The sequence below is a fragment of the Cervus canadensis genome, chromosome 4 (genome assembly GCF_019320065.1).
Source record: "Cervus canadensis isolate Bull #8, Minnesota chromosome 4, ASM1932006v1, whole genome shotgun sequence".
Classification (NCBI taxonomy): Eukaryota; Metazoa; Chordata; class Mammalia; order Artiodactyla; family Cervidae; genus Cervus; species Cervus canadensis.
The window spans coordinates 81,800,696-81,825,871 of record NC_057389.1 but is presented as its reverse complement, the minus strand read 5'-3'; the positions used below and the strand labels follow the sequence as shown (position 1 = coordinate 81,825,871).

The 25,176-nt window shown below is 37.0% G+C and overlaps 1 protein-coding gene across 1 annotated transcript in view; it reads left to right on the top strand.

Moving 5' to 3' along the window:
• The window catches only part of FBN2 (fibrillin 2), a 219,801-nt gene that overhangs the window by 62,856 nt on the left and 131,769 nt on the right, over window positions 1-25,176 (top strand). Inside the window, exon 7 of the mRNA XM_043465961.1 lies at window positions 4,897-5,022. Within this exon, the coding sequence (XP_043321896.1) occupies window positions 4,897-5,022 (126 nt within the window). The remainder of the gene's footprint in view (window positions 1-4,896; window positions 5,023-25,176) is intronic.

The window sequence follows — 25,176 nt, the reverse complement described above, 5'->3', positions numbered from 1 at the left end:
ACATTAAGCTGTGAGGAAACTAGTAATTTTTTTTTTTTTTTTCACTTTTCACTGTTGCTGTCAGAAGAAACCCCTTCCTAGGGTGCTGTGAGGTCAGTCATAATGATTCTTGACTCCTTCCATGTTTAGAGTGTTTCAGTTCTAGTCCATAAGCCTAAGTCTAATCTACATTTAGGCTTGTATATTCTTCATTTTATTAAACACAAAGGAACCAAAGTTGCCTCACATAGGCCTTAAAATTTAAGCTAGCATAAAATGAGTGAATTAGAGGTATAATAAAATGGCATTAAGCTGTTTTTCAAGAATATTTGTAAACTTCAAATAAATATGTCATGAACTGTCACTTGCATATATTGTATTATTATTTTTTTACAATTAAGTTCTTTTTAAATCTTTACTGACTTACAAGTTCACTAATTAGAAGGAGATTTTATTTAAGATTAATACTTGACTTTGGGTCTTTGAGATTTTCAGATAGTGTAAACTTAAAATTTTAAAGAAAGTGCAGAGAGTTTGATATGAAGCTGCTGCAGGCAATATTCCTTATAGAAGTTTTCAAATCAACCTGATTCTTCTTAGCACTCTCTACTCTTGCTTTAGGAGAAAATGGCTCCATATAAAGATGAGTACTAAAGAGTAAAGGCTTACATGTAAAAACTGAAAAAAGAGAGAAAGAACATGAGGAAAAGACAGAAGAACATGCTTCATGGAAGAATTATCTAAATGAACACAAATTTCATGTACTCTTTTATCTCATGGGAATGAAAAATAATGTGTTTCTACTCTTAACAGGTGCTCGAAGAAGCATTCTAAGAGTTCAGTAAAGACAGTCAGAGATGCGTAGTGCATACTGATCACACTCAAGAAAGAAACTGAAGGAATAAAAACTTTACCTAATGAAAGGCAAATATTACATATACACATACAGACTTAACATAAAACTGAAAAAAATCATGACAAAGGTCGATAAGCTTGAGGAAATCACAAAGTGAAATGTCAGAGGACAATAAATAATGATTGTAAAGAAGCAGAAAGGTAGTAAAGAAAGCTGAAGCAATGAACTGAAAACAACAGAAAAGCTTTCTAAAATAGAAGTTTCAGTTTGCAGTTTGGAAAGTATAGCAGTTCACTAAGAAAGAGAAGATAAGGGAGAATCTTGTGGGCATAATAAGACAGAATAAGCAAGTATCTTTTTTAAAGGGAATACCCTAAGGGGTCTCAAACTTCTCTCAAGCAACTCATAGACCAGAAAACAGTGTGGTAGAGTCTACAGACTTCTGGCTTTGATACATACTTTTGTAAATAGAAGTATTTTAGTTGCTCTGCAAAGAATCAACTCTAGGGGGGACCAGAGTGGAAGAAAAAAACCTCAGAAGTTTCCTGTGACAGTACAGGTGATGTATGATGAAGCTTGAGACCAGAGGAGAGGCAGAGAGCCAAGCTTTGAGATATATTTGGGAAGCAAGCACTTGTTACTGATGGGAAGAAGTGAGACAAGTAAGAGGATGCCCAGTTTCTCTCTTAGGTTTCTGATTTTGACATTGGGATAAACAATGATGACATTTGTTGAGACAAAGAGGATTGAGACAGAACCATGCTCTTTTTTTTTTATTTCAAGTTTGAAGTCCTACAGGTAGTAAGTTACCAATATTTACTTATTGGGATGATCATTTTTTCAGCATTGGAATTTTGTGAATGCATCAACAGATATTCTGGCCGAATCAAACCACACTGAACAGTTGCCAAGACAGCCTGTATGTCTTAGGCCCCAGATAGAGACAGGACTATATTGCTGTACTTAAAGACTGGTATTTGTTTTTGTAGAAATATAAGTACTGTGTATGAATATCTGTGGGGTGTAGAAATAACTTACATTTTAAAAGTGAATCTTATTTGGGGACAGACCAAGTTAAAAAATCATGCACTATTAGTACAGTAATGGGAATTAGTCCTTAGTTCCCACAGATATAAATTAAATGAACCATTTTTTTTATGCCTGTAGCGCTGGCACATGTTTTTCACATTTTAACGTCAACTAAAAATAATATACCATCTAACACTAATTTATATAATAAAATCAGTTTATTATCTCTTAAGGCAAGTTTATTTGGAGAAGTTGGAGAATAACCAAGTTCATAAACTAAAATTACTATTGCTTTGTCACGTTATTTATAACCTTAGTAGACATAGACTGAAGTGATTGTATAAGGTTTAAGTTTCAAAAGATTTAATTTTATTCTGTAAAATTCTTATATGTGATTTGAAGTTATCCAACATTTAAAGAAATAATAAGCCTCTGCCTGAATTGAAGGGAAGAACAGAAACACATCTGTGTAATTTGTACAGTGGAAAACCCATCAGACATTAGTGGTTCCTTATGCTAGCTTGGAAGATGCAGAAACTCTTGCATAATTTGAAGGTCTGAGGCTTGCTGCTTTTGTTTTTATAGGGAGCACTTGTGTGTGCTTCTAGGTTCCTGTTGATTATTCCAATAAGATTTCTTTAAAACTTTCTTTTTTATTTTAGTGATTAATGATCTGCCTAAAAGAAATTAATTCTGTATAGCGCGTAGGATATTTCAAAAATAAGAGTTCTATTTATTTTTTCTAGGAAAAATACTTTTCAGGCAATTGCAAAATAAACCCTGTAAAGTCAGAATGCTTTTTCCTTTGAAAAATTACTGAATCTACTAAATATGTAGTCAAAGTTTTTATGAACAGTATTAAGGGATTTATAGGTTTGGCCTCATTTTGCATTTTATACCAAAATATTCTTTCTGTGATTTATCTACCAGGAAAAAAGCGGTTTCTACGGATGTTTTTTACCACACTGTAATGAGGGTAGAAATGTAGTACACTTTTAAAATAATGCAGTTTGAAATGTTGTAAATTAAACTGTTCAGTATATAAACTTCTTGTCATATAATTCATTTTAGTTGCTTTTTGTTTGGATCAGATATCCTTTAATAAGACAGTGATACCTATTTTCATCTCGGGATCAAAATATTTTGTGTGCTGTGCCCAGTCGTGTCTGACTGTTTTGTGACCTTGTGGACTGTAGCCTGCCAGGTTCCTCTGTCCATGGGATTTTCCAGGCACGAATACTGGAGTGGGTTGCCATTTCCTTTTCTAGGGGATCGTCCCAACCCAGAGACCAAACCCTTGTCTCCTGACTCTCCTGCATTGCAGATGGATTCTTTACTGCTAAGCCACTGGGGAAGCCCTGGTTTACACAGTAAGATATACCAAACTTGTGGGTTTACCAAAAAATAACAAGATAAATCTATACACACTGACATAGAAATGTATCAATAAAATATTTTAATGGAAAAAGATAAGAGGCAAAACAACACATATAGTGTGATCTTATTCTGATTAAATTAATGGACCACCACTCTGAATTTGTGTATGAATAATTCTAAAAGAACAGACTCTAATGTATCAGTGGTTATCTCTTTTAATTTTGTTTTTCTGCATCTTTAATGTTTCTTACAATGAGTATATCAATTGTTATATAAAGATATAATATTAATAAATCTGTCATGTTGGCCTGCTGATTTGGATAGCTAATGTAAATCTGCATAAGCTTATATATTGTATGTCCTTTTATATACCGTGTTCTTGATAACAATATACTGAATTATCTTTTACACAGAGAAATTAAGGTGAGTTTAGATATAAAATGAAAGACTCAGAAACTCTAAATAAAGAAAAATTTCCCAATCTCCTATAATGTGTTAGCTGTAGTTTTTTTTATACAGGGTCTTTATCAGGTGGAGGACATTCCCTTGTATTTCTGGCTTACTGAGATTTTTAAAAATCTATTAGTGATCATGAATGAGTGTTGAACTCTGCCATTGCTTTTTTCACATCCAAGAGATACTCATATGTTGTCTCTTCCTTAATCTGTTTGATGAATTGATTTATGTCTGAATGTGGAAACCTTAAATTCCTGGAATAAATGCTTTACTAAGTCATGATATATTAACTTTTTACATATTGCTAAAGATTTCTATATTTTATATATTGCTAAAGTTGACTTGCTAATAATTTTTTGTATGCTCCTCCCCAGAAGATGTTATTCATCTTGTTTTCCTCCTTATATCAATTCCTTCTTGTACCTATTCTTCGTTTTGCTTTGGCTTCAGGGTGATGCCAACTCAGTGAAATGGATTGGGTGGTGTCCTCTCTTCCCTTTTCTGTGTGACATTGTGTATGTTTCTTTCTTAAATGTTTGAAAGAATTTAACAGCAAAGCCACCTAGACCTGAAATTTTCTTCTGGCAAAGATTTTAAACTAAGACTTAAGTTACTTGAATAGATATCAGTCTTTTCAGATTATATGTCTGTTCTCCTGAGGTGATGAAAAGTTAGAGGATGCTGAATATTCATCACCAGGAGAGTGGACAAATTGAGAAAGTAGCCTTGACATATATACATGATCATGTGTAAAACAGCTAGTGGCAAACTGCTGTGTAACGCAGGGAGCTCAGCTTGGTGCTGGGAAACGACCTAGAGGGATGGGTGAGGCGGGGGAGGTGAGTGGGGAGGGAGGCTCCAGGGGATGCTAAAACAACATTGGAAAGCAGTTATATTCTGATTAAAAATAAAAGGAAGTCTTCTACAGCAAATCAAAGCAAGGGATTGGTTGTCCACAAAACAATGTGGATGGATTTTAGAAACAAAATTCTAAAAGTCAAAACCAAGAGAAAAAATGAGGTCTTTAACATATAGCATTTATCTAAATTAAAATACATTCATACCAAGGGATCCTGACTCCCCTCACACTGTTCCTTTGAGAATAGTGGATTTCTGCTATACATTAAAAAAATATGCATGTGTAGATAAATATTCTGAAAATTAGTGAGATCTATATTGAAAATACTTTCTTCTTACAGATGTTGATGAATGCCAGGCTATTCCTGGGATATGCCAGGGAGGAAACTGTATCAATACAGTGGGCTCTTTTGAATGCAAATGTCCTGCTGGTCACAAGCAGAGTGAAACTACTCAGAAATGTGAAGGTGAGTATCTCCCTTTCAAGGGACATGTCTGACTCTGAATCTGAGAAAACTATGACTTCGTTTTGAGTTTTGGAGAATTTAATCACAATTATGATGATTTATTTTAATATGAAAGTGAAAGAATAACCTTAGAGTAGTTTTGTGTTGGTTTGTATATTTAATGGGTTTCATTTGGAGAAAAGAACCAGTATCATTTTACATTTGGTTTATCCCAGTTTCTATATTGTAGTGAGAATGGTAGCAATCCAACAATTTTTATTTTTCGTTAATGGTTTTCTGTTTCACTTAGGAAATTATATCAAACATTAAAATTAGGTAAAGATAAGTTCAAGTGGAATATACTAAAGCAATGCATTAGAGGTACTCTGTCATATGTTATAAAATAAAGACTTAAGTTTTGTATTGGATATTGTATGTAACTGACCATCTAGTAAAAGATAAGCATAATTGACACAAGGAGGGTTTGGAAATTATCACAGCAGGTAATCTCCTAGAAAATAGCTTAGTCAAGTAAAGATCTTAAAAAAAAACTAATACTTTTCTGTAATATGAGTTTGGGACTATAATATTGAAATGTAAATTTTATCAGCATTCCTCAGATAGAATAAATTCACTTGTTATATGTATCTTAGAAAACTTTATCAAAATTATGAAATTCAGGAAGCTTCTATGTGTGTCTAGTTTTAATTAATATAGAGGTTTAGGAAATTACGATGCTTCTGGTACTATTAAAGTATAATGTTTGTCTTTTCAGTTATTGAAATACTTAAATCAATTAATTGTTAACAACTCATTTTCTAAAAGCTTTAATAGAGTATATCTTTTCTCATTTTATTACATAAGTGTTTTTATCTATTCAGAGTTCAAAAAAATTATTTTGGAGTTTTTGCCCATCTAACTTTTCTGAGGTGGAAAAATATATATGGAAAATTCAGTAATCTGAACTTATTCCTTATGCTTACTAGGATATTAACTAAGAGCCATTTTTTTTTTTTTTGATTCAGTAGTGCCAAACATATATCATAATTACTTCTGGTGAAAAGATTTATCACAAGTTCATTTAGACCTTTTACCTTCAATACCTGGTATATATAATTAAGTCGTTTGTTTTTTTCCCCTTTCCAAAAGGCAGTATTTGGGATTGTTTCTGTTCAGTTCAGCTCAGTTGCTCAGTCGTGTCTGACTCCTTGTGACCCCATGAACTGCAGCACGCCAGGCCTCCCTGCCCATCACCAGCTCCCAGAGTCCACCCAAACCCATGTCCATTGAGTCGATGATGTCATCCAACCATCTCATCCTCTGTTGTCCCCTTCTTCTCCTGCCCTCAATCTTTCCCAGCATCAGGGTCTTTAAATGAGTCAGTTCTTCGCATCAGGTAGCCAAAGTATTGGAGTTTCAGCTTCAGCATCAGTCCTTCCAATGAACACCCAGGACTGATTTCCTTTAGGATGGACTGGTTGGATCTCCTTGCAGTCCAAGGGACTCTCAAGAGTCTTCTTCAGCACCACAGTTCAAAAGCATCAATTCTTTGACGCTCTGCTTTCGTTATATTCCTACTCTCACATCCATACATGACCACTGGAAAAACCATAGCCTTGGCTAGACGGACCTTTGTTGAAAAAGTAATGTCTCTGTTTCTGTTACTTGGTTATAAAAATTGTGTCCCTCTCTGTCAACAAAAAAGTAGGAAAAGTGAAATCTAGAGTATAATGATGGAGGACAAATAGGAAGAGGAACTATTTCCTAGATGAGAAGTAGAGTATGCGTATACAAGCAATTGGACTAGAGAGTTAGGGATCTGCAGGAAGTCTGGATTGGACCGCTATTTCCTTGCTATGTTCTGTGTTTTTCTTTCCCCCTCTTTTGAGGTTGATTCTGTTGCTCAACCTTTTATCACCCCTCCCCCTTTACTTTTTTACTTCTGGAGTCACACACAAACTAGATCCAAGGGTGGTGGACTTAGGAACAAAGAGAGTTTGATTATAGGTGAGAAGGTACAGCCACCAACTGATGAGAGTGGTTGTGACAGTTCCATTAATCATCCAACAATGTATTACTTCTTAGTTGAAAACGGAATGAGCGTTTTCTACATCACATTTCATCAAAACAACATGTAGAGCCAAGGCAGAGTTTGGCTAAAGACAGTGCGACTCTTTATTCACAGTTGTCTATGTTCTTTAGGAAAGGGAGCTATTGATGTAATGTAGGCACCACCCAGAGCCCTGCATCCAGTCGTCTCTTTCCTTATTTCCTGCCCAGGCAGCCAAATCTCTTTAACCAATGCCCAGAAAAAAATTATATGATTTAATGTTTGGGATTGGTGGGGAATAGCAGAATTAGAAGAAGTGGTGATTAGAACTTGAAAACTGAAGGTTTTATGAAGCCTTGACTTTGTGTCTTAAGTCATATTTATTTGGATAGGTCTTAAAAGTGACTATTATCAATTTTCTTTGGGTTATACTGTTTCTTTATGTAAAAGAACAAGTGGTATTTCCTTACATAAATTTATTTAATGTAATTGGTGGCATAATGTATCTGGAAAGACTGCAAACTGTTGTTACACTCAGTTACAGGTTTTAAATTATAGTCAGTTTATATAGTATCAATGTAAAAACTGTTGCCATACATTTAAAGTTAGTGTTTATTCTAAATAAAAATACAATGATATCAATTACTTTTAACCAACTGTTGAAGGTAAGATTTTTTTTTATGAATTACAATGAATGTTAAGATATAGTAGAACTAAAAGATATGGTTTTAAATGATGCCCTTCCTATTTCTGTTGTAGCACATTTTATATTTCTGTTCACATGGCAGTGAAATTCTCCAAAGAAATCTTTTTTAATCTGTAAGTTACTAGATTTTTCAGAAATAAGAAAGGTGACTCCATCACATTTTCCTGTGATTAGGAATATGGTGATAGCATTAAAAGAAATTGCAAAGTCAACTTAATAACTTTGAGAAATTGTCTTATTGGTTTTGTGTGTTACTTGTTTATTGACCATCTCACTTCAACATTTGAGTAAGGTCATTGAGGACAAAAACTCTGTCTTATTTCATGTTGAGAAATTTCATTTATTACAGAGCCTGAAACAGTTCTTGATATAGTGTAAGCTACATTGATTCATTGGGAACAGGGTGTATAGTAAGTTAAGTTCGTTTACTTGGGTTGAATGTCCAAATGAAAAGAAAATATGGGGCCAGAGTTGAGATTGTGTTTGGAAAGAGGCCAGTGATCTTCATCATGCTTTATCCGACTTTTTTCACTTCCTTAATAATCTTATTTCACTTTGGTTGTAATTCAAAGGCTAAGAGCATAAACATTAAGTGCAGTTCAGCATTTTTGGATTTTTGTGTCATTGTCCCTCTTTCAGTTCAGTTCAGTCACTCAGCCATGTCCAGCTCTTTGCGACCCCACAGCATGCCAGGCCACCCTATCCATCACCAACTCCCAGAGCTCATGTCCATTGAGTCGGTGATGCCATCCAACGATCTCATCTTCTGTCGTCCCTTTCCCCTCCCACCTTCAATCTTTCCCAGCATCAGGGTCTTTTCCAATGAGTCAGTTCTTCACATCAGATGGCCAAAGTATTGGAGCTTCAGCTTCAGCATCAGTACTTCCAATGAATATTCAGGACTGATTTCCTTTAGGATGGACTGGTTGGATCTCCTTGCAGTCCAAGGAACTCTAAAAGAGTCTTCTCCAACACCACAGTTCAAAAGCATCAGTTCTTCAGTGCTCAGCTTTTATAGTCCAACTCTCACATCCTTACGTAACTAGTGGAAAAACCATAGCTTTGAATAGATGGACCTTTGTTGGCAAAGTAATGTCTCTGCTTTTTAATATGCTGTCTAGGTTGGGTCATAACATTTCTTCCAAGAAGCAAGTGTCTTTTAATTTCATGACTGCAGCCACCATCTGCAGTGATTTTGGAGCCCCAAAATATAAAGTCTGTCACTATTTCCACTGTTTCCCCATCTGTTTGCCATCAGGTGATGGGACCAGATGCCATGATCTTGGGTTTCTGAATGTTGAGTTTTAAGCCAACTTTTTCACTCCCTTCTTTCACTTTCATCAAGAGGCTCTTTAATTCTTTGCTTTCTGCCATAAAGGTGATGTCATCTGCATATCTGAGGTTATTGATATTTCTTCTGCCAATCTTGATTCCAGCTTGTGCTTTATCCAGCCCAGCATTTCTCATGATGTGCTCTGCATATAAGTTAAATAAGCAGGGTGACAATAAACAGAGGTCAGGGACCTTCACTCTCTATTTAAAAGAAAGAACTGTCTTCTGCCTTGGGGTATCTTCTTAACTAAAATCTTCTCCAAAAAGCTCGTTCTACTGAATTTTTGCATTTGAATGTATATAGTTTATACTAACATGAAAAAAATGATGAGGGAGCATTCATCTCCTGATTTAACGTTTGAAACCTGTCAGTCAATATCTATCATTAAGGTTTGTTTTGTTTCATATCATTAGGAGGATTCTCTTGTGGGATTATTTTTTCATGTTTAGATGTAGGCTCCTGTCCAAGCAGAGAGGAATATAAATATATATTTGTCTGTGTGTGTATGTGCGTGTTTGTCTAAAAGAATCCCTTATCTTTCCCCATCAGTAACTTACTACCCCAGATTCAGTAAAACCTCTTATGTTCACTAAAGTCATGTTTTTATTTCTCCTGGGCCAGTTTGGCTATGATATCTTTTCCTAAGTCTGTCATAAAATGGCCAAAGTGATTCTTTGGTGTAGTAAACTATTCACATCCAAAAAGAAGGTTGTTTCAGTTATTTACTCTTTTCAAAGATTTATTCATCTAAATCTATCTAATTTAAATTAAGAAACGCAGAACACATCAATATAATATGAAAGGGTATATCAGAAGACTGTCCACAATTTTTTTATATAACAAAAAATGTTCATTTGAACTTCATTCCACTTGGATAAAGCACAGCTAGGTACCAGATGTCCTTACATGATCCCCTCTTCTAGACTATACCTTCTCTGACATTCCTTGAGTTATTCTTTCCTGGCTTAAATGGAAGGCAGGAAAATAGCATCATTATATTGGAAAGTTTCCCTTCAATGGCCCTTCACATGTCAAATAGTTGTTTGCAATTTATTCTGAAGAGTCTTCAGCCTTGTTCCATTACCACAGCATTTAGTTGTTTGGGATTTCTGACAACAAATATGTTTATTTATACTCAGGAAACTCATGAAAGTTGCTGGCTCAGTGTCCTTAGTAGCTGTTCCAACTCTGCTTTGATAAACCATGGAAAATAAACGTCTGTGCTAAACTGAAAAGCGCTTGCTTTTACTCATATTTCCAAAAGTGTATTAACTTTAAAATAAATAATAAATAAGCTCATTGACTATTTCCCAAAAAGAACACTACATATTAAAAATTGAGATTCAAGTAAGAGAACTATAAATTTTGGGAAATGTTTTAGGTCATTAATTTAAAAACACAAAGCTATAATCTTTTGAATCTTCTTAAAATGAAATTTGGAGCACTGTAATTAGAATATAAACGAACTCCCTCTTACAGAATCTGCCTGCAATGCAGGAGATCCCGGTTCTATTCCTGGGTCAGGAAGATCCTCTGGAGAAGGGATAAGCTACCCACTCCAGTGTTCTGGCCTGGAGAATTCCATGGACTGTATAGTCCATGGAGTTGCAAAGAGTCGGACGCAACTGTGCCAGTTTCATTTTCATTTCACTCCCTTAAATAAGAAAGACCAGGCCCCTAAACCCAAGCTTACTTTCTGCTCTCATAACAAATAAGCACGTTTTATTTTGCTTTATAAGTAATTTTTTGCTTTCATCTGCCTGTAAGTGATTCACCAAAATAGCATTAATAAAAACTAATATTTATATGGAGCACTTAATGTGCTCTCAGCTACACTTAAACCACTTTGCATAGGTTTTCTTATTAAGTCATAATACAGTGCTGTGAGTTTGGTTACTGTTTTTTAAGCTTTTTATTTATTTATTTTTGGCTGTACTGGGTCTTCCTTGCTGCCCGGGCTTTTCTCTAGTTGGCGGTGAGCGGGGGCTGCTCTCCTTTTGTGGTTTGTGGGTGGGCTTCTTATTGCAGGGGCTTTTCTTGTTGTGGAGAGTGGGCTCTAGGGCGTGTGAGCTTCAGTTGTTGCAGCTCTTGGGCTCTAGAGAACGGGCTTAGGTGCTCTGTGGCATATGAGATCTTTGCAAGTCAGGGATTGAACCTATGTCTCCTGTATTAGCAGGTGTATTCTTTATCACAAAACCATCAAAGAAGCCCTGGTTACTATTATTATCTCGCTTTACAGAAGAGGCTGAGACACAGAGAGTCTTAAGTAATCTTTGCAAGTTTTAATGGATATGAAACCATGGGGCCAGGATTCCAACCTGTTAGATTTATTCCAGAGCTTTCACTCTCAACAAACGCTGTTGAGCAAGCAAGGGTGGGTGACCACGTAGCACACATTCCAACCCACGCATTGCATTTATAGGGAAATGTATTTATAGCAGCAGTGACAGGAGTACCGTTCTGTGCCCTGTGATCCAGAAAGGCCAGAGTTAGATCCATTTCAGTGATCCTGGCACCACCTCTAGAGTTTTTGCTGTGTTTTCTACTTATTAAAATGAAAGTTTATTCTGTACCACTGTGCTAAAAATAATCCACCCTCTATGACTTGAGAATTGAAATTGCAGGTGAAGGAGAATGGGAGTGGTGAAAGATGGAACTGACCATCTTTGTCTTCATTCATAGAAGGGAGTCAGCAGCAGAGGTCTAAAGTAAAAGAGGAAGAGGTCAGGGTGATAATTATGGTGAAGTGGATTGTAATTTGCTTTTGGCAAAAACATAGATAGTATTTAAAAGAGTGTATGTGGTATTGTATTGTGATGAAAGTGTTAATCCCTCAATCATGTCTGACTCAGTACAACCTCATGGACTGTAGCCCACCGGGCTCCTCTGTCCATGGAATTCTCCAGGCAAAGATACGGGAGTGGGTAGCCATTCACTACTCCAAAGGATCTTCCCAACCCAGGGATCAAACCCAGGTCTTCTGCCTTGCAGGCAGAGTCTTTACTGTGAGCTATCAGTAATTAATGTGAAGAAAGATGTTCTTAAATCATCTTTAAACAAAAAGCTGGGAGAATCCTGGTCATCAACTGCAAATAAACTGCATGGCCTGGTGAAATCACAACTGATGTAGATGTCAAAACACAGGCTGCTACTGCTGCTGCTGCTAAGTCGCTTCAGTCGTGTCCGATGCTGTGCGACCCCATAGACGGCAGCCCACCAGGCTCCCCCGTCCCTGGGATTCTCCAGGCAAGAACACTGGAGTGGGTTGCCATTTCCTTCTCCAATGTGTGAAAAGTGAAAGTGAAGTCGCTCAGTCGTGTCCGACTCTTCGCGATCCCATGGACTGCAGCCCACCAGGCTCCTCCGTCCATGGGATTTCCCAGGCAAGAGTACTGGAGTGAGTTGCCATTGCCTGGTCCTTTGCAAATATAGGACTTTTAAAGTAGGAAACAGGTCAATCTATCTGTATTTCTTGGTGATTGCATTTGTTTCAGGATTTCTTCTCCCTCTCTACACACATATACACACATCTACTGTATGTCTGTGCTGCCTCTCTCAGGTGCATAGAATTGTATTCATCACCGTATTTGTTTCCTGGCATAATCTCATTATTATTCCACCCATATCCTGCTTTCCTTTTTTCTCTTTGTTTCATTATCTTAGCTTAAAGCTTGGAGCAGTGTCCGAGGCTTCCACTTGTTCTTCCCAGCTATGGCAGTTCTTGCCCTACAGGCCAAGTGCTATCTGTCAGTTGTATCAACTTATAGGGATGTTCAGGCTAATTATACATTTGGGATCTTGGGAAATAAACACTGGGTGGGTCCATGCACGCAGTGGACCCACTGTGACCTGACCCTGGTCCTGAGCTTCATTTATTGCCTGGCTCTTCTGTATCCTCATACTAATGTGGGACCAGGATGCCACCAACAGGTGCCACCGCCACCCTGTATTTGGGTACCATAGCCTGCTTTTATTTAGTTGCTTTAAACAATGTAATAAGCACTCATGAAACTACCAGAAACAAACACCATACATAATCTGATACATACATACATACATACATAATCTATACATACATAATCTGTATGTATCATGGTGCCCCCTCAACCACTTTGTATTCAGTATGCTTCATTTTCTTGCTTTTTTTAAGATAGTTTTATTGCACCTATAGATATTTCATTTTTATTATTATTATTGATTATTGCAGTCTTTTAAGTTGTACAAAAACAATTTGATATGTGTGAACCTTTCATTTTAATGAAATAATTTATCTATAAATATTAATGTTTGCATGTTGTGCTAGTTCATTCTTTCGAATGAGATATAATATTCCAGTATGTGGATTTACCTTCATGTGCTTATCAACTTTCTCACTGATGGGCATCATTTCCTGGTTCTTCCTGTTACGAGTACTGGTTACATACTTACAGACACACAAACTCTGATTTCCTGGAGGGACATTTATCCTCTTTTTGATCCCTTTATTTCCCAAAGTGTGATGCATTCACATTTCCATTAGGATTGATGTCTGTCTAGGCAGCTTGGGTCACGCTGACGTTAGCAGGCTGAACCGTATTTCCACCTGCTGTGGCTTGATGCCTAATTGGGGAGCAAAGAGGCTGACACTGTCGTTAGGGTGCCTCTCCCTCATTCCAGGCCCGTGAGCTGCCCTGCCCTCCTCCAGATTGGCGGGGAAGCATCTGCTGAGGGATCAGTGAGCCGTCTTGGCTCGCAGGTCTAGACTCCATCTTCTAGAGTACCCTTTGTCTTCTCCATGGAGCTTTGGGCTCATGATACAGATTCAGAAATCATACAGGAGAAACAGAGATATTGCAAACATTTCCATATCTTTTTTGCTTGTTTTTGTTTTCAACGATTGCAGTTTATATACATTTCCCGAAAGCATTAAGAATTACCTACTCTTTAATTAAGCTACATACAGTTGTCTTACAGTATTATATTAGTTTTAGGTGTACAGCATAGTGATTCTGTATTTTTATCATTTATATTCCACTTAAAGTTATTACAAAATAATGACTGTATTTCCCTGTGATGTACAATATATCCGTGTTTCTTATGTATTTTTATACATCAGTTCAGTTCAGTTCAGTTGTTCAGTCGTGTCCGACTCTTTGCGACCCTGTGCATCGCAGCACACCAGGCCTCCCTGTCCATCACCACCTCCTGGAGTTTACTCAAACTCATGCCCATCGAGTCGGTGATGCCACCCAGCCATCTCAGTTTGTATATCTTAGTTCCATTCCTTTATATTGCCTCTGCCATCTTCCCTCTCCCCATCGCTATCCACTCATTTGTTTTCTATATCTGTGAGTCTGTTTTGCATATACATTCATTTAATTTTGGGATTCCCTGGTGGCTCAGACTGTATAGAATCTGCTTGCAATGCAGGAGATTTTTTAGATTCCACATTTAAATGATAACATACAATGTTTGTCTTTCTCTGACTAATTTCATTAAGCATAATACTCTCTAGGTCCATTCGTGTTGTTGCAAATGGTAAAAGCTTATTTTTTATGTCTGGGTATTATTCATACACACACACACACACACACACATATCACATCTTCTTTGTCCACAGTATGTTGATGGACACTTCGGTTGCTTCCATATCTTGGCATTACCTCATCTTTAAGCACAGTATTTTCCTGGTAACAGCCTTCAATGTTCAGTCTCATTTTTAAGGCACATTAATAAAAGAGATGAGCCTATAACAATTGAAACTCCTCCTTCTGAGAACAGGATTAATTCTGGGCGAGGCCATCATCCTTGCAAAGATTGCTAAAGCTCATCTTCCTCAATTAATCTGCTCTTAGTTCCAAACCTCCTTCTTCCCAGTTCCCCAAACCCTCTCCCTGGAAGGAAAATTTGAATTTTAAAACACAGAGACAATAATGGAAACTTAAATAGTACTACTAGCTTTGAGAATCAAAACCTGACTCAACTTGCCATGGGTTCCTGTGTGTGCTGAGCAAAAATGACATCCAGCCGGGTCAATATGTTTTTATCTCTTTCTCTCCTCTCTCGCTCCCCATATAAGATAGACACTGACTTGTAATCAAACGAATTGATTGTAAAATTTATTTTGCTCTAAGGAACATGATTTTCATGATGCATTTTTCTTGGGAAGCAGAGCATTGAGTAGCTTAGAAATTTGTTGCATATGTGTTAAAGAGTTAAAATCTAAAATGGAAATCTAAAATAAGCCATTTGGGAAGGGCACATGGACCCAGGTTAGCAGTGGGGTTTTTCAAGTTTGACTTTTAGAAGCTGCCCAGGTGACATCCAGGAAAATGAGGCCAGCTGGGAAGCACGTCTAGAGGATCAACCAAACAGCAACCGGGAGCTGACATCTGAGGCAAAATTAGCACATATCACTTTCTAGTGTATTTATCAGAAGTTGCCAGTCTAAACTTTTAGTTTCTTCCCGCAAATGACTTCCACTGTTAAAATGCACACATTCAGTAGCTTGGGCACTACCTTGGCAATCTTAGTCAACTCCCAGCAATATTTCATATGAGTTACTGAAGTGACATCTCTCCCTTAATTTCAACCTAAACAAAATGGTTTTCATGGAAAGTTGCACATGGAGTTTTCTATGAGAGCTGGGAGGAAAAAGAGTTCTTTATTTGAGGCATGGTGGGTAACATCATCATCATAAACATGAAGTCTGTGAAAAATACGTATTCCAAAAGAAAATTATTTAATAAAAAGAGATTCTGTAGTTTGTGATCTGGGTTTTGGATCAAAATTAGGAATATTCAGATCTTGTCTTATCTTTCATTTAAAAGAAATTTAGTTTTTAGTTTTCATTCTGAGAATAAGAGGAAAATTGTAGAGAGAAATGACAATTTAAGTTTCAAGTACAATTCAGAGAATAAATGTGGAACAAGAAGAGCACATTGTGGCCAGTAGTCCCAGATTTGGGACCCACATGTCAGGGTCTGTGCTGTAGGTACGTGTGGGGATTGCATGATCTCAAGCAAATAAATGAATGCCTATGTTTTTAACAGTAGAGATAAGAATGGTCTTTTCTATATAAAGGTTTTATGAGTATTATATAAGATAAAACATTTGGCCCTTCTAGATCTTCATTAAAGAAGGCAGGGATATATATCACAGACAATTTAATTATGAAATATTCAACAAACCATGTGATTTGAGATCTTAAAAAAATAATTATAAAAGAGTTCTAATATAACATTTCAATTATGACTTGTAGTACAGTTTCCTATAAATAAACTCTTTTAATCTTAAACTAACAAAATTGACCTACTGGAGCATGTATCTGCCTACTCCAACCAAAGTATTAGCAAGCGAAGAAAGGGACCCGAATTCATCATCTTGATGAAGAAACATGGAACTGGGGATTTAAGATTATCTGTTAATTCCTGATGAGTCTCAGCCTGTTTTTACTCCTCCAGCCCCAGCTTCACCCAAATTATAGAAGTGGATGTTTGAGACCAAGAGGATTTGATTTATTTAGCATAACATAGTGGTCAGGAAATTGCATTTTAGTGGATTCAGGGACATTTTCCCAAATGCTGAGAACCAGTGTTGTTTCCCCAGTGCCATTGAATATTTAAACCCCTTTAAAAAATACTAAAAAAAAAAAAAAACCATGGTGAAGTAATTCACATAATTCTTGTAGTTCAGTTTCTGCTGAAGATCACTGGAAAAATTGAGAGCCTCCAAAACATCTTTCTCAGAGACTAAAAATTATATGTGTGTTAGTGATAGAAAAATCTATTCTACCCTGGAATGAAAGAACCAGATGAATGTTTTGAACTTTGACATAAGAAGAAGATATAAACTCAAATATACTCCCTTATTTCTTCATTTTACTTATAAAATCATTGCTGTTTGATAGTGAAATGTAAAAGCAATATTACAGACCAAAATAAACAAAAATGCTGGTTTTATGATATTGTTGATTTATCTGTAGCTTCAACTAAGTGAGAGAGAAGGAAAGAAAAGCTGTCTCACAAATTACCATGGCTCATTGCCTGAAGAAAATTAGTCTACTCTAAGGAAATATCATGCTGGAATTAGGTAAAAATGCAACAAAATTTGAAATATAATATCTTGATCCCTGACTGCATTTCTTACAAGTGTTGTCAGTTACTGACTGTGTATATACTTCATTCACCATCTAGGTATGGGAAAATGTATAGAGGGCTCCTCATTTATTTTAGATGCTCCCATTTTAATTAAGATATAAATAAAGAAAGATGTGATAATGCTTGAGCTGTCTTTTTTCTTAGTCCCAAGTTAGGAATCACTCTTTTTCTTTCAATGTAATTTTATCCTATTTCAGTGTATATGTTTCTCATCTATACAAAGTTCATATTAAATTTTTATAAAGACTTTATTTTTTGGAGCAGTTTAAAGTTCATAGCAGAATTGGGAGGCAGGTACAGAGGTTTCCCTGTACTACCTGACCCTGCACACGCAGAGCCTCCCCCTATATCAACACCTCCCACCACGTGGTACGTTTGTTCCATTGATGAACCTGTATTGGTGCATCATAGACACCCGAAGTCTGTAGTTTACCTTAGGGTTCACTCTTGTTGTTTCACATTCCATCTATTTGGACAAGTGAAAATTAACATATATCCATCATTTAGCGTAAAGACTATTTTCAGTTCCCTAAAAATCTTCTCATTTAAATTTTTTAAATGAGTATGTATATTAGAAATATATTAAGTAAAAAGTAATATAAGTGACTCAAGGATATAGCAGAGTATGGAGATGTGATTTTAATGACTAGAACTTTAGAAATGATGGGCTTCCCTGATAGCCCAGTTGGGAAAGAATCTGCCTGCAATGAAGGAGACGCCGGTTCGATTCCTGGGTCAGAAAGATCCCCTGGAGAAGGGATAGGCTACCAATTCCAGTATTCTTGGACTTCCCCCTTGTAGCTCAGCTGCTAAAGAATCCGCCTGCAATGTGGGAGACCTGGGTTCAATCCCTGGGTTGGGAAGATCCCCTGGAGAAGGAAATGGCTACCCCCTCCAGTATTCTGGCCTGGAGAATTCCAGGGTCATAAAGAGTCAGACACAACTGAGTGACTTTGACTTCTTAGAAATGATATTGTAAGATTTATTATTATTAGCATCATATTTTTTTTTAATATTACTATAGTTACAGAGCTATTTTACTTCCAAAGATGGGTGTTTGCCAAACTGGAACTCAGGGCCACTATGATGTTTGCCAAAGAGTTCCAAAGGAAAAGGAATGGGCTGCTAATAAGATCATAATAAATTTAGCTCTATTATCTTTTATTCTAGGTCTATCTTATCTCCATTTATCATCTCCTGTTCTTCCACCCTTTCTTATTTTCTATTCCCCTCTGTTTTCACCTAGACTATAACCTGTCATTCCTGAAAATAGAAGGAAGAAAATCATTGTTGACATCATTAATATCATCCCAGGTCATTCTGTTCTTATACATCTGTCTGTAGATGGTCTATGAATCAATGCAGCACTTTAAAAAGAAGCGTTGTGTGTGCTGTGGCAGTCAGTATTTTATTTTTAAAATAAAATTATTTAAACGAAAATGTAATCAAACTTTTTCTAAAACTGCTGCTATATGCTTATACATAAATTAGTTCTATTTTAACATGAAGACGTATAAGAAAATACTTTCAATGATGCTGGAAAAAAATGTCAAAGTTTGCTTTCTTGTTTTGTCAGGTTCTAAGCAGAACAGATTTGAAACCATTGAAGATTTTTTTTAATAGAAAACATTTGAAGTTTGCTAAAAATTTCTCATCTAATACTTTAGTAAAATGATGTTGTGAATATTTAGTAGTAGACTTAGAAAATTAATTCTGCTTAACAAACTCAGAATACAAATATTCACAAATTAGATTATCATAATTTTTTTTCTCCCACATGGAATATTTTTCCTTAATTTACCATGATAGAAAAAAATATTTTTTATAATCAACTAACAAAGAAAAGCAGGAAGTATAGCATTCTGGCCTTTGTTTGCAACTTGATTTTACATTTTAAAATATCTCCTGTAGCTTCAAGATGGAAGATGGGATTTTTTGATAAATTGGGTTTTTTTCCAAATGAATATAATGTTGCATTTTACATATAAATCCTGTATACTACTATGGCACTTTATTTGTAATGGCTATTTAATTGTTAATATTTCTCTCTGGAATCAAGAAAGTATGTGGATTTCATGAGTAAAATGTGTTCTAGAATATGTTCCTCTTTAAGAAGTTAATTAAAATTCATTGTGTTTTCCTTTTGGGACTATTGCTGTATTATGCCTCACAATTGTCTTTATCATTTGCATAACTTGTGAGCAGTAGGGATGAGATGAGGAAGAAAGGAAAGAGGAAAGCTGTTCTGCCTTCAGTCTTCATCCCTCACCACCAGGCTGTGTAAAAAGGGAGATGGGATGGTGAACCTGATTTGTCTGAAAAATTGCATTTCCAGAGTTTGAAGGGCAAAGGATACATGGGTTTCCTACCTCCTAGGTGAGGACCCCACATAAAGGAGAAGTGTTGAGTGGTCTTGAAAAGGGCTCCTGCCACACAGATTTCTGTAGGGTAGGTGATCCTAGCCTGGGGATGCACTGTCAGAAAGCTGGGGCTGATGAGAGAGTTACAACTGGTCAAATAGAGGAGGTATCTCTGGGATCAAGGGTGAAAAATGAGAGAGCCTCAGCACTGAGAGGTTTCCCAAAATATCAGCAGAAGAATTAGGCTTTAGAGCCGCCATGCCCGTAGGGCCCTGATGCCAGAATCATTCATTCAGAAAAGTATTTATTGGGTTCCCAGCTGGAAGAAGCACAAGCTGGAATCAAGATTGCCAGGAGAAATATCAAGAACCTCAGATATGCAGATGACACCACCCTGATGGCAGAAAGTGAAGAGGAACTAAAAAGTCTTTTGATGAAAGTGAAGGAGGAGTGAAAAAGTTGAGTTAAAGCTTAACATTCAGAAAACTAAGATCATGGCATCTGGTCCCATCACCTCATGGGAAACAGATGGGGAGACAGTGGAAACAGTGAGAGACTTTATTTTTTGGGGGCTCCAAAATCACTGCAGATGGTGACTGCAGCCATGAAATTGAAAGACTCCTTGGAAAGAAAGTTATGACCAACCTAGATAGCATATTAAAAAGCAGAGACATTACTTTGTCAACAAAGGTCCATCTGGTCAAGGCTATGGTTTTTCCAGTGGTCATGTATGGATGTGAGAGTTGGACTGTGAAGAAAGCTGAGCACTGAAGAATTGAAGCATCAGTCCTTCCAATGAATATTCAGGACTGACTTCCTTTAGGATGGACTGGTTGGATCTCCTTGCAGTCCAAGGGACTCTCAAGAGTCTTCTCCAACATCACAGTTCAAAAGCATCAATTCTTCAGCGCTCAGCTTTCTTCACAGTCCAACTCTCACATCCATACATGACCACTGGAAAAACCATAGCCTTGACCAGATGGACCTTTGTTGGCAAAGTAATGTCTCTGCTTTTTAATATGCTATCTAGGTTGGTCATAACTTTCCTTCTAAGGAGTAAGCATCTTTTAATTTCATGGCTGCAATCACCATCTGCAGTGATTTTGGAGCCCAAAAAATAAAGTCTGTCACTGTTTCCACTGTTTCCCCATCTATTTACCATGAAGTGCTTGGACCAGATGCCATGATCTTAGGTTTCTGAATGTTGAGCTTTAAGCCAACCTTTTCACTCTCCTCCTTCACTTTCATCAAGAGGCTCTTTAGTTCTTCTTTACCTTCTGCCATAAGGGTGGTGTCATCTGCATATCTGAGGTTATTGATATTTCTCCTGGCAATCTTGATTCCAGCATGTGCTTCATCCAGCCCAGCGTTTCTCATGATGTATTCTGCATACAAGTTAAATAAGCAGGGTGACAACATACAGCCTTGATGTACTCCTTTCCCGATTTGGAATGGGTCTGTTATTCCATGTCCAGTTCTAACTGTTGCTTCTTGACCTGCATACAGATTCTCAGGAGGCAGGTCAGGTGGTCTGATATTCCCATCTCTTTATAAATTTTCCAGTTTGTTGTGATCCACTTAGTCAAAGGTTTTGGTATAGTCATAAAGCAGAAGTAGGTGTTTTTCTGGAACTCTTCTTGCTTTTTTGATGATCCAATGTACGTTGGCAATTTGATCCCTGGTTCCTCTGCCTTTTCTAAATCCAGCTTGAACATCTGGAAGTTCTGGTTCACGTACTGTTGCAGTCTGGCTTGGAGAATTTTGAGCATTAATTTGCTAGTGTGTGAGATGAGTGCAGTTGTGCAGTAGTTTGAACTTTCTTTGGCATTGCCTTCCTTTGTGATTGGAATGAAAATTGACCTTTTCTAGTCCTGTGGCCACTGCTGAGTTTTCCAAATTTGCTGGCATACTGATTGTAGCACTTTCACAGAATCATCTTCTAGGATTTGAAATAGCTCAAGTGGAATTCCATCACTTCCACTAGTTTTGTTTGTAGTGATGCTTCCTCAGGCCCAGTTGACTTTGCATTCCAGGATGTCTGGCTCTAGGTGAGTGATCACACCATTCTGATTATCTTTGGACTTTAGAGTTCTCAAAAAGGGAGACAATGGAGAATTTTGAGCAGAGGAGTGACATACTCTGCCCTTCATTTAAAAAAGATTTGCTCTGGCTGCTGGGTGGTAAAAAGATGAGAAGGGAACAAATATGAAAGCAGAGAGACCAAGTAAAATGCTCCTGCGATAGTGTCATTGAGGTTTGATGATAGCTTAGAGCAGTTTATTGGTAAATCTGATTGAAGAAGTGGCTGAATTCCATGTATTTTGAAGGCTGAACCAGCAGAATTTGTTGACAGTCACTTGTGAGGCAGGATAAGAAAAGAATCTAGTAGTTCCAAGGTTTTTGGAATGCAGATTGCAGTTGCCATTAACTGAGATGGAGAACATCTGTGAGTGGAACATAGTTGAGTTGAGGGGTAGATACCAGGAGCTCAGCTTCAGATGTTTAATTTGAGACCCCTATTAGACACTCAGGTAGCCATTTGGAGTTGCTTGTATGGGTTAAGTTCCAGGGCAAGGTTGAAGCTGACAATGTCAATTTGAGAGTCTTTGGCTTATAGCTGATATTTGAAGCCATGAGAATAAATGAGATCATGAAGGGATCATTCTGATAGAAAAGAACCCAACAGCTGACCTCTGGAACACTTCACCACTTAGAGTTCCAGGAGATGAGAGAGAACCAGTAGAGGAGACTGAGAAGGAAAAATCTGTAAGGTCACATCTCCACCAACCAGGTAAAATCTTTGTTACCAATACCCCTGCTCTCCTCCCCATCGTGGCATTGAAAGAGCTCGTGGTAGGTGCTGTCTAGGGAGGAAGGAATTGAAGAAGGAAAAAAGACAACCACATCTCCTCCACTGCTGAAAGTTCTCAGCCTCATCAGACTCAAACTAAGGGGGAGGAGTAGCTTTGACTGGATGAGAGATTAGAACTACAGGGTTATTGGATTTGAGTGGATTCTTTATTCATCTGAAAGAGATAGGAAAGCCTGAGGGCCCTGCCTGAAATTTTCTAGGGTCAAGAAAGAACTGGTCAAAAGAAAATATGTAAAATGGCAGTAGGAGAAATAATAAAGTTGCTTTCTGCTTGTACCCTTGTGGTTTCAAATCTCATTACCACATATTCTCAGTTTATTTGAAAACATTTCCAACTTCATGATTTATAGGCCTAAGTCTACATGCAGAAGTTCAACTTTTGCATAAATCATCAGACAGACGCTATAATTTACAGAAAAGGGAGTTTCAAACGTGAAGATCTTTCCAAGTCTCAGCAAAGACCCCTGAGGTGCTTTAGTGTCCTTGAGAATTCTCCAGGTTGCTCCCTGTGGATAAGCAAGGCTCTGCCCTGTAGCATTCAGATACATTGTGTCCATGTGTCTATGCTCTGTCAGCCCCTACAGGGTGTGAGCCCAGTGAGGTCCACTCAGTCTTGGTGAGTTTTCCCAGTTAGCCGTCTTAAATTTGGCACTTTGCACAGAGGATGCTAGCGGATGAGTTGTTGCATTTATGCAACTCCATCACCTCCTTAAGCAAATCAAACTGTGTGCTTCACAGGCTAAATGACTCTCGGGAATGAACCCTGGGTACTCATCTACACAACCCCATTTGTGCATGTACACAGATATGTCTGTGCAATTCAGTGTACATACAGATACATATTGAATTTAAACTGGATATATTAATATATGAATGTTATCTGTCAGGTCAATAAGGAAGTCAACCAAACTCAGGAAAATACAACTGTAACAATTCAAAGATTAACTTTCTTTAGAAGAATTGCATATAGTGTATGTCTTAGTAACTGGGAGTACCATTTTTGTTTAATTTATTTCCTTTTATGGTAATAAGTATGAAAAGCACAGAGTAATGAATATTTATATGCTAATTCTGTAATGGAAAGTAAGACATATTTTCACTTAATGCCATTTATTTAGAAATATGGAATGAGTACCTTGATGCATCATTAAATTATTGGTGAAATCAAGATTTCTTAAAGTTCCTACTGCATTATGCCAAAGTACATTTAAAAATCCTAAGGGTTTTATGATTACATCTTAACATACTGATGTTTAAAAAGAAAAATGGTCACAGAAAATATTAATGCTTGCATCTTTGCCAAGTCCAAATGGTTATTATAGTAAAGTTAACTTTGGAATTTCCTGACTTTTATGTTGTTAAAATTATAGGTTTTACTCAACATTAAAGGAGTCTTTCAATTTAATTTTCCTATATTAAAAAATCTTTAAGGTAGTTGTGGAGGGCAGAGAGAATTGGAAGAAAGATTCTAGAAGACATGGTTTAAACAGTTCGTCCTTCAATTGTTAGATATATATATATATATATTTTTTAATAGAAGCTCAGTGTCATCCTTTAAGCCTTCAGTATTTAGCAACTTGTAAATAATTTGGTCTTCTTTGTCTTGGACTAACAAAAGGTAACAAAATATTTACACCCTGAGTAAATTAAAAAAAAAAAAAAAGAAAGAGAAAGAAAAGGTAAAAGTGCTGCTGGTAAATTGTTAAATTTCCCAAGAAATTTGGGGATGCAGATCAAAAATTTAGACTCATGTTGTTTGACTCTGTTATCAGAAGTTTTTATATATTTTGAAATAGAAATAGCTTTCCAATTGTTGTGTCAGTTTTAAAAACACTATGATGGAATTGCCTCTTGCCACTATTACTTCAGGCCTGAGTTACTCCAAATTAGTATTAATATTTAGAAAGATGCAGTATTGGTTTCAGGCCAAAAAGGCACCATGGATTACATTGCTACAGTAGTAGAAGACAATGCTATTATTTTACCTAAGTGGACAAAAAAGCTCTTTTAATATATAAAAGGTTCCTTTGCTGCCTTTTAATGTTATCACACAGAGTATTTTCAATATACTTCTCTATGTAAGTAACTAGAGGAAAAGATACAAAGAAAGTATATATAATCATACTATGGTAAAACGCTGAATTAAAATAAAAATATTGATATTATATAGTAGATAACAGGCTTCCATCCTCTGTACATTGGATATACAGTGGATCGTGGTGTTTTCCACTATCCTAAAAAATATCCTTTCCTCTCCATCTTTCCCTTAAGCCACTGTGCTCTTTTCCTTCCTTTCACCTCACACTTTGGAATTATCTACAGTCATTCTGTCCTTTCTTTCTTCTGACTTACTCTGGAACCCATTGTAACCTAGTCAACTGAAACTGTATTTCAACCAGCTCAGTAGGTGGACTTTTCTCTTTCCTTACATAACCTGCCATTCCTGCCAAAAAAAGAGAAAAGAACAACAGTGCCTGTATGCACTTGGCTTCCAGAAATGAACCTAGACCACCTTTGTATGCAGCTGCATGTCTGCATGCTAAGTCACTTCATGCATGTCTGACTCTGCGAGCCTGTGGACTGTAGCCCGCCGGGCTCCTCTGTCCATGGGGTTCTCCAGGCAAGAATACTGGAGTGGGTTGCTGTGCCCTCCTCCAGGGGATCTTCCCCACCCAGGGATCGAACTTGTGTCTCTCACATCTCCTGTATTGGCGGG